The sequence below is a fragment of the Mesoplodon mirus genome (assembly GCF_964341445.2).
Source record: "Mesoplodon mirus genome assembly, chromosome: 4".
NCBI lineage: Eukaryota > Metazoa > Chordata > Mammalia > Artiodactyla > Ziphiidae > Mesoplodon > Mesoplodon mirus.
The window spans coordinates 138,531,137-138,550,159 of record NC_138979.1 but is presented as its reverse complement, the minus strand read 5'-3'; the positions used below and the strand labels follow the sequence as shown (position 1 = coordinate 138,550,159).

Sequence of the window (19,023 nt, the reverse complement as noted above, 5' to 3'; positions counted from 1 at the left end):
GTTTCTCTAAGGCAGCCTAGTCTTTTATATATGGAGGGTTCTTCATGGCACTTCTTTGCTTAATGCCCGAGTCCTCCATCCCATTCACCAATGTGTCCCTAGTGCCCTGAATAGTGCCAGAGGCTGAGCAGACACTCTCAGATCTTTGTTATAATATAACAAAGAACACAGCCAAGACAAGGACTGGCTCCCAGATATCTGCTGCTCTGGAATGTTTTCAGGTCACCCAGAATCCTGGCTGCCTACAGAGAGTTAATAATTTATTTTAAAATATTTATAATTTAACATTTGTAAGTCCTAATTAGAATTTAGTCTCAGCAATTGATTTTTCTAAATGAAGAATTTTCTGGAAATCAGTTGAGAAATAAGTTATTGGCTATTTGCAGCTACATAAAGGTTGTCTCATGGCAGGGGATAGGAGAGACAAGTGGTTTAAGTGTCACATGACATCTTCCTATGTTGCCAGAGGCATTGGAAGCCCTCGCATTTGACGATAAACATCACAAACCTTAAACGTCTATATGCGCCTCAGTGGTATGGTGAAAAGTACTCTCACACTCCTGGCAGAGGTGTAAGTATGTTTGATCCTGTTGGAAAGCAGTTCGGTCACATCTGTTTAGAGCTTTATGTTGTACTCCGGGACTCTAAATGGTGCCCAGCTAACTTCTTAAATGGCCACTTTCCCCAAGGAGATCTTCCCTGGGCCACTCACTACCCTCGAGCCAGGTACCCTTTCCTGGGGGCTTTTTGTAACACTTATCACGTCTGTAATTACTTGTTCCACATCTGTCTCCTCTCCTAGGTTCTAAGCTCCTCAAGTACTTGCTTTGTCTCTATATCCTTAGGACTAGCAGAGTGCCTTAAGCACATTAAGATAGATAAATACTTGTTGAATAAAATGAATTGAGAAAGTCAGCCTAAATAGAAATAGATTGAACCCCCAATAACAATATTAACAGTTAAGCTTCCTGGAGAGAACAATGTGGCCTGACACTGTTTCATGTGCTTTGTGTTATGAAGCTGTCACAGCAGCCCTTGAGCTTCCTGCTCTCACAGATGGAAAACTGAGGCCTAGAGACATTAAATTAAATTATTCAAAGTTAAGGTCAGCTGGTTAGTAGCTTGTTCATCAAAACCTTATTTATAATACACAAAAATTGGAGAGAATCTCTATGTTATTTGAATAGAATATGCAGCAATTATTAGAATCTAGGTCTTCAAAAGGTGTGCAGTAACAGGAAGATGGGTGTAATATAATATTTATAGTCCCACTTGGTTCAACGGATCCTGCTGTGACAATGCTCTTTATCTGCTACGTGGTCCCCATGCTTGGGTTGCGGAGTTACAGCTCTTTTAGTTCATACCAGGGTGTCGGGTGGGGCAGAGGTGGGCCAGATGTAGAAAGTGACATCTGGAGGATGCGAGTGTTTCAGAGAGAGAACTGGGTGAACAGGTCCTGAAGCGAGAGGGAGTGTGAGCCTTTGAAGAAGTGAGAGAAATTCAGTGTGTCTAGGGTTTAAGAGCTGGGGCTGCAGAAGTAAGCAGAGGTCAAATGGAGAGGATCTTTGGGTTTTATCCTGAGGCAGCGTGCCCCTGGTGGTCATACCCTGCAGGTATGGATGTGACAAGTTGGAGGAGCCAGTTTTGGCATCTGAGAAGGTCCAGGTATTTGTTTTGGTAGAATTGATACATTTGTACTTTTGCTAAAAAAGTTGGCTGAAGATGTGAGGACTACATGTGGAACATGGAAAATGAAAGGAATCTAAAATTTGAGGTTTGGGCCTTCGGACAGTTATTTTTCAGAGGCTGTAAGAAAAATCTCTGCTTTCCGCTAATTGTCATAAAGCTGCTATTTACCCCGTTTAAACTTGGTTGTTTGCTTTCTGTTTGAGACATCTGAGCCAATGCAATTCTTTGGTTTAAAACAGCAGTCAGTTCTGTCCTCCTATATCTGGGAAGTGTTAGTTCAGGCTAAAAGTTTCCAGCTATGGGAACATAAATCTGGGGCTTTATAGCTTGGAGTGCCTTCTGTTCTAAGGCCCAAATGTGGCTAATGGGCTTTAGAGTGTCTTGGCTGTTTTATATTTGTTTCATCAAGTGTAATCGCTGGAGCAGGAATTTCACATCTTGAAGATAGAGGGGTTTTACAAAGAAAATGAGAAAATAATTATCTTTTTTAGTATTTCTCTTGCTGACTTTCTCTTCTCACTATCTGTACAAATGTGCTAGAGTGTGCAGTTCAAGAACTTCAGTTTTTTCTCCTTCTGTCTTTTATCATTTATGAAATATCTGTCTACCTATGATTAATACCTCTGTCTACATATCAAATCACCTGGAGAATTTGGGGGAAAAAAACAGATGGCTGGGCCCCTGTCCAAGACCAATTCAGGATCTCTGGAGGTGGTGCCGGGGCATCTGCAGTTTTCAAAAGTTCCCCTGGTGATTCTACTACAGGGTTATTATCTAGTGCTGCATTAACAAACCTCCTCAAAACTTAGTAGCTTAAAAAAGAATGATTTCTGGGCTTCCCTGGTGGCGCAGTGCTTGAGAGTCCGCCTGCCGATGCAGGGGACACGGGTTCGTGCTCCGGTCTGGGAAGATCCCACATGCCGCGGAGCGGCTGGGCCCGTGAGCCATGGCCGCTGAGCCTGCGCGTCCGGAGCCTGTGCTCCGCGACGGGAGAGGCCACAACAGTGAGAGGCCCGCGTACCGCAAAAAAAAAAAAAAAAAAAAAAAAAGAATGATTTCTTACTTCTCACAGTTGTGCCTTGGCTGAGTGCTCCTTCAGGGGGTCTTGCGTGGGCTCGCCCACATAGCCGAATTAGATGAGGGCTGGCAGGGGCTGAGCGCAGCTGGGACACCTGCACCCTGCTCTCCTCGTGGTATTTCATCCTGGGCTGGATCGGGGGGAGATCTCATGATTGCTTTGACCACTAGAATGAGGCAGAAGTTATATCACCTGATTTCTGAGACTAGGCCTTAAAAAGCCTTTCGGTTTCCTCATTTGCTCTCTTAGATCACTGCCCGGAGGCCTTCAAGCCTTAAAGAAAGTTAACCATTTTTGCTCTCTTCACAGTAGGTTGCTTAGTTGTAGTGTTTCCAGTAGGATCATGGACAGGAGGGGCCAGAAAGCTAAGTACAAGATTTATCTCTGTCAACACCGACATTCATTCCTGCCTGTGTTTTCTAGATACACCCCTTCAGGCATATCAGATTGGAGAGTCTTCCTCATTTTTCTCTTTTAAAAGGTTTCATCAGCCTAGGAAACCTGATTTACTCATTCATTCACAAATAATGATCGAATGCCTATTATGTGCCAGGCCGCATGCTGGGAATACAACATCATTCTGCGTAAACAAGAGAACACAGACCCTGATGTTTGTCATGGTTCTTATATTCTATAGAATGTATCCATTATATCTGTTGGCAGCAGAGGACATTAAACAATTAATTGAACAATTAGTAGGTTTGCAGGATTCCAAAGGATTCATACTTCAGTGGGGCCACGAGGGACACTGAACCAGTCTAGGGAGATCAGGGAGCTCTCTTTAGGAGGGGACATTTTCATTCTTTTTTCCCAGCCTTCTCATATCTCTTTTTACCTTCACTAACCACCAGGATCATGATCATTTTTCACTTACAGGCTGCTAACGAACAGCTCATCAAGTGGAGAAAGATAGTGATATCGACAGCCTCCGTCCATCCAAGACAAGAATTTTTCTAAAAGACAAATAGCTTTCTTCTACTGGGCCAAAATTAGAGAAAACTGTCTTTCACACTTCCACTTCAGCACCTTGCTTTTTGTGTTTTCAGCAACTCAAGCATCCCAACCTCGTCAGCCTTATCGAAGTCTTCAGGAGGAAGCGGAAGCTTCACCTGGTGTTTGAATACTGTGACCACACAGTGCTCCACGAGCTGGACAAACACCAAAGAGGGTGAGTGACCTGTCGTTTACAAACAAAACACAGCAAAACACACTAGAGTTTGCGAGGGAAAATGAGTTATGACCCTTTTTCACAGTAGGCAAGGACAGCCAGTGTTTGGCCAGCATACTCTGCTGCTGAGGGGTTACCAGAAACGTTGAGAAAGAAATCATAACTCATCATTTTCATGAAGAAAGCAGCAACTGCATTATTCGGTTGAACTTGATTTCTTGGTATATTATCTCTGCATAAATGCTGTGTCAGTCTCTAGGAAAGAAAAGGAGGGATATTAGTTATTCTGTGCCTGCCTAGGGAAGCGTAAGGACTTGGAGGTTGAAAGGAAGAGTTCAAAGACAATGGCTAATAGGAAGTTTAAGCCTAAAACAAACGTGGTGTTTTATCTGAAGCAACCCAGGTATCTGGTCTGCTCTATTGGTCAGAACTTTTTTAGTTACAAATGACAAAAAACCCAACTGAAGCCGGGTGTGAGTGAAAAAGGAAGTGGTGGTGGCTGTGATTGGAGAGGTGACTCTGGAGGTCCCACTGATCTTATAACACATTTCTAGCACAGGCAGCACCTTTGTGTGCAGCAGCAGAAGGCTCGGTGAGCAGACAGAGCCTTTGTTTGAAAAAAAAAAAAGGCAGGGGGTGGGGGTGAGATCCCTTCCTCTGAAGGCCGCTCCTTGCCAGGGTGAGCAGAGCGCAGGCTGGATTTTGGCTCCCACCCACTCCTCAGCTGTGTGTCTTTAAGGCAGAGCGCCTTAGGCGGGGCAGTTCTCTCTCTCTCTCTCTCCCTCTCCCCCACACCAATGACTCCCAACTCTTCCTCTCTGTGTTGGCTTCATTCTGCCTTGGAGTTGAGTCTCCTTTACAGGGTTGATTTTGGAGGGTATGTGTGTGTGCTGTGAGATGGAAGCAGTTAGGAAGGGAAAAGTGTGAACTAGAAAGCATTGCCACAGGCTTTTCTCAACCTGTGTAGCCATTCTAGAAGAAAGGAAGTTCTAGAAGAAGGTAGCGTCTGCATACAAAGTCCAGTAGAAGACTGATTGGCTCAGCTCAGGTGATGCAACTACCCCTGGAACCAGTCACTGTGCCAGAGGGAGAGGGTAGAATGATTAGAAGGTCCTGGGAGATATGATTCAAAGTGGGTCAATCAAAGAAGACTTCATGGAGGAGGTGACCTTTGACTTGCAAGGTGAGGAGACTCCAGAGAAGTCGAACAGGGAAGGATATCTCTTCTCTGTCTTTTGCTGTGTTCCTGGGAGCCCAGCTTTGGCTGAGGACGCTATGTAGAGTGCACTGCAGATCAGAATGATGGAACGGCACCCCATCCTGGCTCACATTCGCACTCTAGTGGCTGGAGGCTGAGGCTCTTTCAACAAGGCTTTCAAGCCTTGGCCAAGAGCTTGCTCTGCCATGTGGTGGTGGTTATGTATGATCTGCCATGACCTCCGGGCAGATGGGATTAAAGTGGTTCATGGTTCGTTAGTGACCATGGCACAGGCTTTTCTTGTTAATTTACACAGCCAGAGAGAGCCAAGAGAACAGACACCTCCCTCCCTTCAGCAAGTCATTGATACAGAGAAATTATGTGTTCAAGGGAGAAAACATTGACTATGTTGATATTTGCTCTTTTAACAGCTTGCAAGTGACACTTCAATTAAACCTACTAGTATAAGTTACTTGTTCTATGTGGAACTAGGGGGTTGTTGCAGGGAGTTTGATTAATCATGTTAGATTGAGTCACTTAGAAACACTGATTAGTGGGGGGTTGCAAGCAATTGGCAGTCAGTTCTTTTTTAGCATATAGTTTAAGCAGAAGAATAAAAAGACAGGATGAGGAGTGATTAGAGTCTTGGAAGCAGATTTTTTTTAACTCCACTGGCTAAAATCTGTTATATATGTTCCAGAAAATGCTTTAATATAGAGGTGGGTTAGAGAAGGGAAAGACTGGTAGACACGTGTGTGGTTAAGTACAAGCAGCTTCATTTCCAAATGACACTGTGCCATGGTTTGTCAAATATAAGATTGACTTAAGGAACACTAATAACTGAGCAAGTTTGAAAAGTAAGATTTATTCTAAGTCAGATCATATGCATTTACTTTGAAGTTTAAGGATGTGTGTGTGTGTGTGTGTGTGTATGTGTTTTAAAAATAAAAGTTACAGGGCTTCCCTGGTGGCGCAGTGGTTGAGAGTCCGCCTGCCGATGCAGGGGACACGGGTTTGTGCCCTGGTCCGGGAGGATCCCACATGCCGTGGGGCGGCTGGGCCCGTGAGCCACAGCCGCTGACCCTGCGCGTCCGGAGCCTGTGCTTCACAACAGGGGAGGCCACAGCAGTGAGAGGCCCGCGTACCGCAAAAAAAAAAAAAAAAGTTACTTTCCATTATCCTGACTATTTGGATTCTCCGATCTTTTAAATGCTATTTCAGAATTTTGCTTGTCATCATTAAGGAGTAAATGTCATTAACTCTGTCAACCAACGATTTTGAAATTTATAGGAAAACTTTATGTTTCAATGTAGAGATCTACAAAATAAAGCTATACTATAAAATAAAACTTTGTGAATGTATTCCCAGTAGAAGTGGGTCAGCATCACCTGTGTGACCTTTAGCAAGTTGCTTACAGGTGTCCTTACCTCTAAAAATGAGAGTTTAGTACCAGGTAAAATTTAAGAAAACTTCCAGTTCTACAGTGTTATGAGTTGATGATCTAATACCTAGAGCTCAGAAGACTGCAGTTCTCTTTTAGTTTCATATATGATCTGTTATATCAACAGAAGATAATGTGCTAATGCTGATGTTTTTCCTGCCTGATGGCAGGTTGGTCCTCCCTGGGTTTGTACATTTACCCCAAGAACGTCCTGTGATCACTATATTTCCAGGTACAAATTTCTAAAATATAAAGCGGATCATGCCACTCCCCTACATAAGTCATTTAATAGCTCCTCAAAGCTTACTGGTGTGGTAAAAGCCCCTAGCATGGGATGCAAGATCTCACTCACTCTGCAAGATCATCCCATTTCCCACCAGTTTCCAATCCCATGGAATCATTTGCATCCTAGGCTTTAGGACACCTGGGTTGCCCTACCTTCTGTACTCTGCCTGGCAAACTCCTGCTTACCCTTGGATACAGCTCAAAGATGACCTCCTTATGATATCTACCTTAGGAGACTCGGGAGTTCCTTCCTCTGGTATCCATTACATCTTCTGGAATTATTTATGTTTGCCCAGTAAACTATAAAATCTTCAAGGGCAAGAGCTGTGCCTTCCTCATCTGTGTATCCCCAGTAATTTTTAGCTTAATTCTTTTTTTTTTTTTTCGCGGTACGCGGGCCTCTCACTGTTGTGGCCTCTCCCGTTGCGGAGCACAGGCTCCGTACGCGCAGGCCCAGCGGCCATGGCTCACGGGCCCAGCCGCTCCGCGGCATGTGGGATCCTCCCGGACCGGGGCACAAACCCGTGTCCCCTGCATCGGCAGGCGGACTCTCAACCACTGCGCCACCAGGGAAGCCCTAGCTTAATTCTTGGCACTTGGTATATTCTCAATACTTGCTGTGGAGTGACTGAGTCAGCAAACTGATAAATTTATCCTTAAAGATGATTTTAAAGAAGAGTAATCGTAACAATGTTTTATTTTTCATTTAAAAATAGTTACTTTGATTAAAAATTTCTAAAACCTAATGTTGTCAAAGGAAATTATTAGCACACTGCTGGAGCAACCTGTCCAGAGGCCAATTTGTCAGTGGGTCTACTTTTGTTAATTTACCACAAGAAAATAATTGAGTATGTGTGTAAATATTTAGTTTAAAAAGTGTCTATTGTTAAAGTATTGTTTATAATAAAAAAATTGGAAACTGAAATGTCCCATGATAGAGGATTGGTTAAGTAAATTATAGTATGTCTTTACAATGGAATACAGTGGAGCTGCTAAGAATCATGCTTATAAGATAAAACAAACATTGACATAGAGAAATGTTCATGAATGGTTGCAAAATGAAGAAAAAATGCTATAATAAAAAAACATATTTCACTTTCATAGAATTTATATATAGGTAGAAAATAAAGAAAAGTAATTAATATACACGTTTTAATAGAGATTATCTCTGAGTGATGATTGTATAGATATTTTCCACTTTGTTTTTTTATATTTTCTCCACGTTCCATTTATTACTTTGGCAATGTTTTAATTATTAAAAATAATTCCTGCTAAATCAGACTCAAAGACTTATCTCTACTTTAAATCTGAAATGGATACTAATTTATCTCCTTGTAAGATGTTGGTAACTTCTTGAACTCCTTTGGAAGGCTTTTGGAGAAGATTCACATTCATGCTGCTACTAACAAGCAAGTTTATGCCAGAATATATCCTGTTATAGTGGCATAAATACGTGTCCATTATAATTCCCAGTGCTGTGTTCGTGTTGCTTATATTTGCTCTCAAACAAACATATTCCTTATCTTCTGTAGGACTGAATAGGCCTTGTGCTTATTATTCTATTAACTATTGGTCTCTCCTCTGTCAAAGCTTCATAAACAACTGGTTTAGGTGTTCTCTCCTCATTTTTCTGCCCCTGTGTAAGTGCAGCCAGACACTTCACCCATTTTTTTCCTGTGCAGATTCCATTACCACCAGATCTTCCTCTGACTCTCATATAGTTTGTTCAAAGAACATCTGGTGGGTAAAGGGCATTACTACAAGTTTTCAGTTTCTGACAATGGAATTCCAGACCTTTTCTAAAATCTCTTTTTTGAAGTGATGCATTGTTTGTTGTAAAAATGTCAAGCAACACAGAAACATATAGAAATAAAGTTTGAGAAATGGTTTTCTAATTATTTTTCTATGCATGTATATATTTAAAGAGATTGAGCTCTACATACTGTTCATTTTTTAAGTGTGTTTGGGAGCTGTCTCTCTATTCATACATACATCTCTACTTTTATATTTTTAAAATGGTATCGAATTCCATGGTGCAAGTATACCATGGTTTCTTTATTCAACCCCCCCATTGATAAATATTTAGATTGTTTCTAGTTTTTCTCTAATAATAAGGCTACAGTAAACATAAATATTTCTATAAGATAAATTTCAAAGAACATATTATTTCTGTAGGAGCTTGGCCAGCCCTTTCGTCCCCATCTTTGTTGTAACCTTGTGTAGAAATGAAGCTTGAATGGATGTTGATTGTCTGACTTCTTGTAATGTGACAAATATTAGAGGAGCAGTGGTGGAAAGGACCGTTACTGTATTGAGAACCTGGGAAGAGATCCATGGTCTTTCTTTGTCATCTCTCTCATCTCTCTTATTTCTGAAGACATGTTTAAAATGCAGTTTAATCTGTTCACTTTCACACAGCAGTTGTTTAGGTTTCTCTCTGTTCATTTCAATTTTGTTATCAGGACATTAGGGTCATAGTCCATCCGTTCCAAAACTTGGAAGGAGAGACAGAAGTTTGCTTTCTGGGAGTTATTTTGTGAAACCAACACATTATGCATCAGGGCAGAGATATGCAAAGCATCCTTAAAGGGATAGGAGGCTGCCGGGCTGGTTAGATGGGACTGATTACATACATTTTATCTAAGGACGACAGCTTCCTAATTTGGAGATGGGTGCAACTAAACTGTCTCAGCATAAAGGCAATAACCAGTCAAACTGTGTACTTTCTCTCATTCCAACTCTTTGCTCACCAAACACCATTCTCATTAGAACTTGAGTTTCTCTATGGAATTGCCTACAACGAAAGCATAAGCTGGCACTCAGAATTTAAAGATGGATGAATAAAGTAGCATTCTGGCTTTATATATCAGGCTAGTAAATTTGTGTAATGTTCACCTGCCCCTTTGAAATGAATACTGTCTTGGTGTGCTGACAAAACCAAGTGTCTGTATATGAAAACCTGAAGACCATTGTAAAAGGAGCCAGGCTGCCGGCTGCCCTTCCAGACGGAGCACCACATTCTCTGTGTTGCTGTGATGAAATGACTTTTTCCCCCAATTCTGTTCTTCACTTAATATTTTCTCATATGCATTTCTCTCCGCCACTCCCCACCCTCCTGCCCACCTCTCCTCTCGGCAGGCATGTGGGATCTTAGTTCCCCAACCCAGGATCTAGCCTGCGCCCCCTGCAGTGGAAGGACGGAGTCTTAACCACCGCACCACCAGGGAAACCCCTCATGTACATTTCTAAATATGTTGCAGTATAATTTTTAGATCTATTATTAACTATAAGATATTACATCTAGTTACATTACCATCTAACTGTTCCTCCATTGTTGAATATTGAGGCCATTTTCAGTGTCTTGTCTGATAAATGATTCTACTCTCAAAATCTTCCTACAAAAAGATTTTTCTTCTTTTGCACTTTTTCTTTAGAAATTCTCAAAATGGGATTATCGGCTCATAGGGTTTGTCAAACTGAACCAATTCACCTTAGCACCAATGATGTGGATTTATATATATTTTTTTCCTTATAGTCATGCTACTTTGGTTTCTATTATTAAAATATTTGATGAATGAATTCCTTCAAACATATAAGGTAGAAATAATAGCAATCCTACACAAACTCTTTCAGAAAATATAGAAGGAAGAAATACTTTCCAAATCATATTGTGAGGCCACTATAACCTGATACCAAAACTAGATGAGGGCATTTCAAGGAAAGAAAATGACAGATGAATATCCCATGTGAACTTAGGTGTAAAAAACCTTAGCAAATTAAATCTAGCAATGTAATGTAATAAAAAGAGTGATGCACTGCTATTTCTTGATGTATTAATTTTTAGACATTTTTAGACATTATCTACAGACTATTCTGATAGATGAGGATTTAGCTCTCTTACACCATTATTTCCTCCGCTTCCCCTTCTCCCTCCAAATAGTTACATTAAAATTTTATTAATTCAGCATTCACTGTTCCCATTATTATGCCTACATACATATTACTTATAGCTGAGCATTTTACCATACTAGGGTTTCTTTTTGTATTTTTTCTGCAAATTATATTTGCCTTGCTTTTTAAATTTGCTTAGTATTCTATTGCTAACTTTTTCCACTCTTTTTAATAGTCTCTCAGTATACTTTTCCACAGGATAGTCACATCAGGTAATCCCTTAGTTCACTTTTTTGCCCCCTTGGTGATATCCTGCCTTTAGACCCCCCATTCTCCATCTGTTTGGCTTGTTGTTCTCCCAGCCCGCTGACCAGCTGTCCTCCTGGGACTTCCCTTTGCTGTCATCCTTTGAATCCCCTCTTAATTTCTCTATGGTTTGATTCACCACTTCCTGGATCTCCGGTCTTCCTCTTTCTGGGTTTGCTTACTTAGTGTGGCCAAGGATCTCTGTCTCCAGTTGGCTAAAATGATGGTACAGGCACAGAGAAATCTAGACCACAGACATTTCTAATGATACCCCCTTATTCCTCCTTGGAGCCAAACACTTGGGAAACTTTTATGTTCCTGGGGGTGAAACAAAGTCCCCAAAGCAGGCAGGAGGAGTGCCATGAGGTCACACTGGTGGAGGACCCAGGAGTGCACTTCTCCTGCACCTCTTCCCATGAGTGGAAGATGGATTCCATTCCACCCTCCCTGGAGGGAGTACCTCTGTCAAGCTGGACCACAGCTCAGTGGGTTCCAGAGGGACAGCTGTAGCTCTCACCTGCTGTCACCATGTCTTGTCTTGTACTTTTATTTTCCGAAAGATACTATAAGCTGCCTGAGGGTGAGATGATGTCTTGTTATATTTAGATTGAGCTTCAGTGTCATTCTAGTTAGGTTTTAGGAGAGAGTGAAATAGATGGGCGTGTTTAATCCACCATCTTAACCCAGAAGTCCTCTGAAGCACTTTTTTCAGTTGGCTTCAGTGACACTGTGTTCTCTTGAGTGTCATCTTAGTTCACCTGGTGTTCAACCCCAGTCTCTTGCTGGGTCCCCCTCCTCTTTCTGATCTCTACATGTTGCAGGGCCTCAGGGCTTGACCTTCTCTTCTTTTTTCTGGATTCATTCCTTAGGTGGCTTCATCCACTCCTAGGCCTGTAAATCCCATCATTATGCTTATGCTTCCCAAATTTATCCTTCTGGACCTTCCTTCTGAATTCAGAACTCCTTTCCCAGAGTCTTCCCTTGCATGGCTGAGAAGCATCTCACCCAGCCACCCTCCCTTCCCCTCCCCGGCTTCTCCCCCAGCGTTTTCCACAGTAAAGGGCCCCACCATAAACCAGCAACTTAGGCTAATTACTCGATGTCATTCCTTGATTTCTCTCTGAATCTCACATCCAATCTCTCAGAAAATCCTGAAGACTCCATTTTTAAAATATAGTCCAAATTGGGCCGCTTCTCATCACCTTAACCACTCCGTCAGATGTTGTCCTAAGCAGAAAAGCTTTCTGGAGCACGTGTATAAGATAGCACCCTTTTCAGCACAGCGCCCTCTGTACACGTGTGTATCCAGTCCCAGTGAGGCGCCACAGAATAGATTCTATTTTTCTTCCTTTCCATATCTGTAACTCCCTCCACCAACAGTGAAAAACCTGGCTCCTATCATCCTCAGGTAAAAAGGGTCTTAGAGATAGAATCTGAGGCCCTGGCATTCCAGAGCAGAAACAGGATAATCAAGAAGTGAAGTGAGGGACTTCCCTGGTGGTCCAGTGAGTGGGACTCCGTGCTCCCGATGCAGTAGGTCCGGGTTTGATCCCTGGTCGGGGAACTAGATCCCTCATGCATGCGCAACTAAGAGCCTGCATGCCGCAACTAAGAAGTCTGCAAGCCGCAACTAAGAAGTCTGCATGCTGCAACTGAAAGATCACGCATGCCCAACGAGGATCCCGCTTGCCGAAGCTGAGACCGGCTCAGCCTAAATAAATAAATAAATAAATAAATAATATATATATATATATATATATATAAAAGTGGAGTGAGTAGCTGACCCAAGACGACACTAGGTAGCTTGAACAGAATTTTTACGTTTGAAAACTGTGTAACAATGTGCTTAGTGTTAGAGGAGCGCTAATGATACGTTATTATAATTTACCTTTAAATGCTCTTTTTGCGTGATTTCTTTTGGGAAATGTTCTTAGAGACTAAAATTGCCTGGTACTGAATAACCTTATATATTAATACTTAATTCATTACATAATCAACATATATTCTATTTTTTTCTGGGTAAAAAATGGAGGCTGGGGGAAAGCACGTCTCCTGAAATGTCCTCTTCTTAGTTGTATTTTTCTAGGTCTTCTTTCTAGACAGGTGAGATTTTCTGGCATCTGTACCTTTATGTTGCTAGAATAAGGAAGGGAATTTGGAGAAAAGCTACTTCAGCCCAGGAATGTCCCAGCTCTTCTTCATGGAAGTGGCCTCTTCATTTCCTCCACATTGTCCCACTGTTCCAGCTTCCCCTTTATCTGCTTGAAAGGATTTCCTGAACATCTGGTCTGTGACAACAGTGGCCTCATAGCCCCTCCCGGAGGCTGGAAGTGACTTTTTTGGGTCACCTTGACACAAGTACTCCAGAGTTTCCTCCCTGGTGTACATATTAGTTCTGGCTAAGGATCACAACAACCTTGTTTAATATTTGATTTGTAAAAACAGTTAAGTCTAACGGGTGGGCGGGGGGGGGGGGTCTTTGAAAATAAATGTACTCTCTCTGTAGTTTGTTTTGCTCATTGCCTAATATTTTTTTTTTTAAATGCTCTCAGAGCAGGTACCGTTTTCTGATTCACACAAAGGACCTACTGGGGCCACTGTTTGCCCTGGTTATGTAAGCTTAGAGCCAGGGAGGAAGTGCTGGGAGCAGTGGCATGAGGTTTAGATGCTGTAATAGAGGACAGGGCAGGGACATGTGAACAGGATGCAGCCAGCTACCAGAGAGGAGCGGTGTGAGGAAAGAACCAAGATGCCTATGTGGGCGTCTACTTATTATGACCTTCTGTTACCTGGTGTGCAATGTAAACCTCTTCCTTACCATCAGTAAAATCTTCATTACCTTAAAAAAAAAAGTGCTGGGGCTTCCCTGGTGGCACAGTGGTTGGGAGTCCGCCTGCCAATGCAGGGGTCATGGGTTCGATCCCTGGCCCGGGAAGATCCCACATGCCATGAAGCCTAGAGGGGAGCCCGCGCGCAGCAACGAAGACCCAATGCAAGCATAAATAAATAAATAAATTTTTTTAAAAAAAAGTGCTGCCTAGGGAATCTGAAGAAACCATGTGCCCACCTGTGGAAGATGAGTTCTGCTTCAAGGCCATCAGTTGGGGCAACTTGAAAAAATAAACAGCATCTTTCATGCTTGATATTTACTAATAACTTGCCATCAACAAAAAGCTCCTTTTTTGTTACCTGCCTGGTAACTTGAGACGGAGCTCAAGTTACCAGGCAGGTTCCCAGTGGTGCCACAGATGTTCGAGGTAGGTGGTCTTAAATACTCGTTGCAATCCCTGTGGGTCTTCCTGGTCCTTCCCTATAGACGTAGATGTTACATTGTTGTTACCTTGCTGTCCCTGGAATTCAGCAGTGTTCTGATCACATGTTCTCTACACTTTGGACCCCTGGAATGCCTGTCGCATGAGTTAGATGACTGTATGTGTGACCTAGGATTTTCCACTACTTAAGCCTGTCTTGGTTTGCTTTTTTCTTTTTTTGAGCTGAATTCCATGGCAACACTAAAGAATGTGTCTGTGTTGCTTTTTTTTTTTAATAGGGTACCAGAACATCTTGTGAAGAGCATAACTTGGCAGACATTGCAAGCCGTAAATTTTTGCCATAAACACAATGTAAGTCTCATGATCTCCCTCTAAAAACCAGAAGGCTGCCCTTAAGCTGAGGTGGAGCCTTTGTATGAAGTTTATATCATACTTTTGTGGATAGAATTTTTTACGTAAATCTTCGTAAGCCTGGTTGGGGTAAGTAGACGCTAAAAATGCCAACCTAGCTAGTCCTTCTTGTTCAGGTTTTAAAGATGCATTTTTATGATTTTAAGAAAGCAGTTATTTTTACGTTGCTTAGGAACTGCTCAGATTTAAAGTAGAATCCCATTCACTTGGAGTCCGTGTTGGTCTGGAACCCTCAGAATACTCTGAAATTGGGGAGGGGAACCCCAGGTGGCTCATGCTTGTTGAGTGCAGTACGTGGAGTCTCAAGTGTCATGCACACGTACTAGTGTCTGCATTGGTGAGATAGAGGTGCCAAGTCTGCAACAAAGCAGCCAGTGGAAACCTCTAGCACTCCCAGCCACAGCGAGGCTGGCGGGAAGCACAGTGGACCGCTGCCCAGGTGGTGTGACTTCACAGATGCTGGGAAGCCTGCTGTTCCTTCCAATACAACATGGCCCAGTCCCTGTGCACAGAAGCCAGACTCCAACATCAGAGCTTCATTTTGGCCACAAGGGCAATTTACCGCAATATGTCATCCTGACAACAGCCAGGGTCCAATTTCACCGGTGGGGCTGAATCCCCTTGCTCACGCTGTTCTAAATGTTTTTTTTTCCCCTGAAGCTACCTTCCCAGAGAAGCAAATATGAGAGTAGGCAGCACTTCTCCCTGCTGATCCTCCACCTAGCTCACGGCTACAGTCCTTGTCCAAATGCGTGCATGGCAGGGAGTGTGGACACCTTATAGGTACTGCGAGTGAGGGCTAGCAGTTTCCTGAGAGCAGGGTTTAGGATGGGGGAGCAAGAGAGACTGCAGAAAGGCCCCGGTGGGGAAAAGCAGAGACACTAAGAACAAATAGAACGCATACCACAGTTCCCTGGAGAGCCCCTGAAGCTGTTTGGCCACATGTGCATGGGGGGAGGGTTGTAGAAACTTGTAAAGAATTCCCAGAACAGAATAGGAGCACATTCTTGCTTCCAAGTACTTCTGACCATCTGTCATCATGATATTCAGGGGTGTACCCGTTTATAGTAATATTTGAAGCCAGTGGTAAAAAAAAGTGGAGATCTCAGGGCCATTGATTGCTAAGAATCAGATAGATTATAATAAAATAATTCAGTTATTTCCCCCCAGTTTTTCCAGAATAATAAATACCCATGGGGAAACACACTGAGGTCTCACCCTGAAGATCCTTTGGAGTGAGAACTAGGCCAGGCCCAAGAGGAAACTCTGTCATCTCTCCAGATTCTAGAGAGTCAAGAACATCCCAGGGTATCAGCCACAAGCCAGAGAGTGTCTCTCAGATTGCAGAAGGCTCCAACATTCTCCTCCAGAGAGGAAAACACTTGGAAGCAGGGAAGGTTATTAGGAACCTGAACAGTACTATGACCCCACGGTTGTTTTTATGTAATTTAAATTAGGTTGTTGATTTGTTCCTTGCCAAAAAATTTCTATTTAATGAGAAAATCATGTGAAGATTCTTAAACATTCTTCCAGCATCACCCTGTTAAGCAATGTCAGCTGTAGTCTGGAAACCACAGGTGATTTGTGTCTAAACTCTGGCATGGGGGCTACATCCCGTGGGGTGGAGGCACAGAAAGAAGGCTGGATGTGTGTGGGATGGAGCTGACATCTAGCGACTCCCCAGAGGGTGAGCACTGCCTGCTCTTATTTATCTGGTGGGGACGAATGTCAGAGCTGGAAGGGAGGTCTCTTGGCAAGCTGCTGCTTCCCGCCCTTCTCTTTCCCAGCTTATCTCAGTAGGCCCAGGGCTTGTCCTGTTTACCAGGCGGAATGTGTCCTGTTCTCAGTTAAACAACTGGATTGTGAATTCTGCTTAGGCACCAACTTGCAGCTCCTGCAGCCATGCTGCAGGCCTCACCCAGAGCCTTTTAACATTTTCCCTGCCACCTAAGGTAGCCAGATTAAATATAGGACACCCAGTTAAATGTGAATTTCAGGTAAACAATTATAACACTTTAGTATAAATATGTCCCAAACATTGCGTGGGGCATACTTATGCTAAAAAATTATTTCTTGTTTATCTGGCTACCCTATTTTCATTTTTCCTTTCACACTTGTTGGTCTTTAGGGGCTCTGCAGGAATTTGGGCTGACTCAGGCTATGATGGGTATGGTACTAGGTTTATTTTAGGCTGCTGTTTTGTAGTCTGTTTTCCAAAAGGCCGGTGAGAGGTTCAAACAATTTCTCAAGTATTTGCTAAATATTCATATGTTTTATTTAGTCCATGTATTATAGTTGCTCCTTTTTAATCTGCTTTGATTTGATGTTTGTGATTAGTGCATACACAGAGACGTAAAACCAGAAAACATCCTCATCACAAAACATTCTGTGATTAAGCTTTGTGACTTTGGATTCGCTCGGCTTTTGAGTGAGTACTGAAGTTTTCTTTAGTTAAGTGTCAAAGCTGGAAAGATTTTTAATATGATAAAGAATCTAAATGCTATAGAAAGCTGGTTCCTGTATATTTAGGGCATAAGCTTGCTATAAATTACACGTCTGCAATTAATTGAAAACATGTAGATATACACTGGTTTAAAATGTATGCTATCTGTAAATTTTACCACAGTAAAGTGCTTATTAAAAAGTATATTACCCTCCTGGTTTCTACCATGTTTTGCTAAAATAGTACTTTTTAGAACTACTATTTTAGAAGAGTGGTTTTCAACCTCGGCTGTAGATTAGAATCATCTGGGAAACTATAAACTCTAACTATAAAAACTATACTGATACCCCTCCAGGGATTCTGGTTTAATTGGACTGGGGGGTACCCAAACATCAGTAATTTTAAAAATACTGTATTCCAAGTGATTTTAATGTGCACCCAGTATTGTGAACCACTGATTTAGGAAAGCCACAGATGGAACACAAGCTTGATTTCTCAGGTCTTGCCCCTCCTGGTTTTGATTCCTCGCTTGCACTGCTCTCTCTGTTTTCCATGTCCCATGACTGGCCAGCTGGACCGAGTGACTACTACACAGACTATGTGGCCACCAGGTGGTACCGCTCCCCAGAGCTGTTGGTGGGGGACATGCAGTACGGCCCCCCAGTAGATGTTTGGGCAATTGGCTGTGTCTTTGCTGAGCTGCTGTCAGGAGTGCCTCTGTGGCCCGGAAAATCAGATGTGGATCAGCTCTATCTGATAAGGAAAACCTTGGGTAAGTGGTGTTTCTGTCCTGCCTTTTGGAAACTGGATAGTTTTACCCGTGTCAGTGCTGGGCAGAGCCAAGTTCCTAGTCTCATCTAATGCCCTTTGCAGTCACAAAGAGGGAAAGTCTCAATGAAATGGCTCCATTAAAGGTGTCCGGGTTTGTTTTAAGAGAAAGAATCAACAATTTTGAGTATGTTCTAATTGTCCAAAAAGACACAAGATTCTCTCTTCAACATAGTTTGGATCAAGTTAAACTCCGAATAATTGATAACATCAATAAAAACATACATTTCTATAAGGGCCTAGCAGTTTACAGAATGCTGTTGTGTTTTGCTTCATTTATTATGATGCGGTAATTCATTCTCTGGATGTCCTTGACTCCAGCCTGTCAGGCTAGTTTGGATTATTCACATGCTATTTAGATGATGCTCAACCTTCTAAGTGTCGGGAAGAAAGCCTGGTTCTTCTTATGTCACCCTTCTTGTTTTACTTTCCCACCCCCAAAGTCCCTTCCTTTGTTTCTACTCTTGGGGAATAGGGGGGAGGAGAAGAGGGGGAAGGAAGGGACAGGTGCACAGATCTGTGAGCAGGGATTGATCCCTTCAGAAGTCAGGGAGTCGAGCTGTGACTCCCAGTTTAGAGCAAACTTTTCTTCCTTGAAACTCATGTAGCATCTGCTGTTGCCATGTCTTTGTGTCTTGTGCTTGCATCACTCCAAAGGCACTGGAAGCTGCCTGAGGCTGAGATCCTGTCTTTTATTTCTATTTATCCTCCACCAACATCTGCATACAGTAGGTAGTAAATATTTGCTGGTAGCTTTTGTTGAGTGACATGTAAGTCACCTTGGAGCCCTGCCAGGGGCACTGAGCCTTCCTTTGCTGTGTTTTCCCGGTGATTTTAGGGCACTATGTCCATGTCCTACCCCCCAGCTCTCTGGTGGAAGAAGGTTATTAAGGTACAGACAATGTGCTCATGAGGAAGCTCACTGAGACCTGGGACAAGGCATTAGAGAGCATATTTTGGCTGCTCGTCCAAAATGGGCAAGGACGGCAGTTTTTGGATTTGAGTGAAAGGTA

The 19,023-nt window shown here is 42.7% G+C and overlaps 1 protein-coding gene across 5 annotated transcripts in view; it reads left to right on the top strand.

Annotated features, from left to right (window-relative positions):
- Positions 1 to 19,023, top strand: part of CDKL1 (cyclin dependent kinase like 1) — a 65,313-nt gene that overhangs the window by 34,711 nt on the left and 11,579 nt on the right. For all 5 annotated transcript variants that reach the window (XR_014293944.1, XM_082619681.1, XM_082619679.1 and 2 more), the window contains 4 exons: positions 3,814 to 3,935; positions 14,607 to 14,679; positions 17,077 to 17,167; positions 17,754 to 17,954. Coding sequence is in view for 4 of the 5 variants with exons in the window: in XM_082619681.1 (XP_082475807.1) it covers positions 3,814 to 3,935; positions 14,607 to 14,679; positions 17,077 to 17,167; positions 17,754 to 17,954 (487 nt within the window). In the remaining variant the exon portion in view is untranslated. The remainder of the gene's footprint in view (positions 1 to 3,813; positions 3,936 to 14,606; positions 14,680 to 17,076; positions 17,168 to 17,753; positions 17,955 to 19,023) is intronic.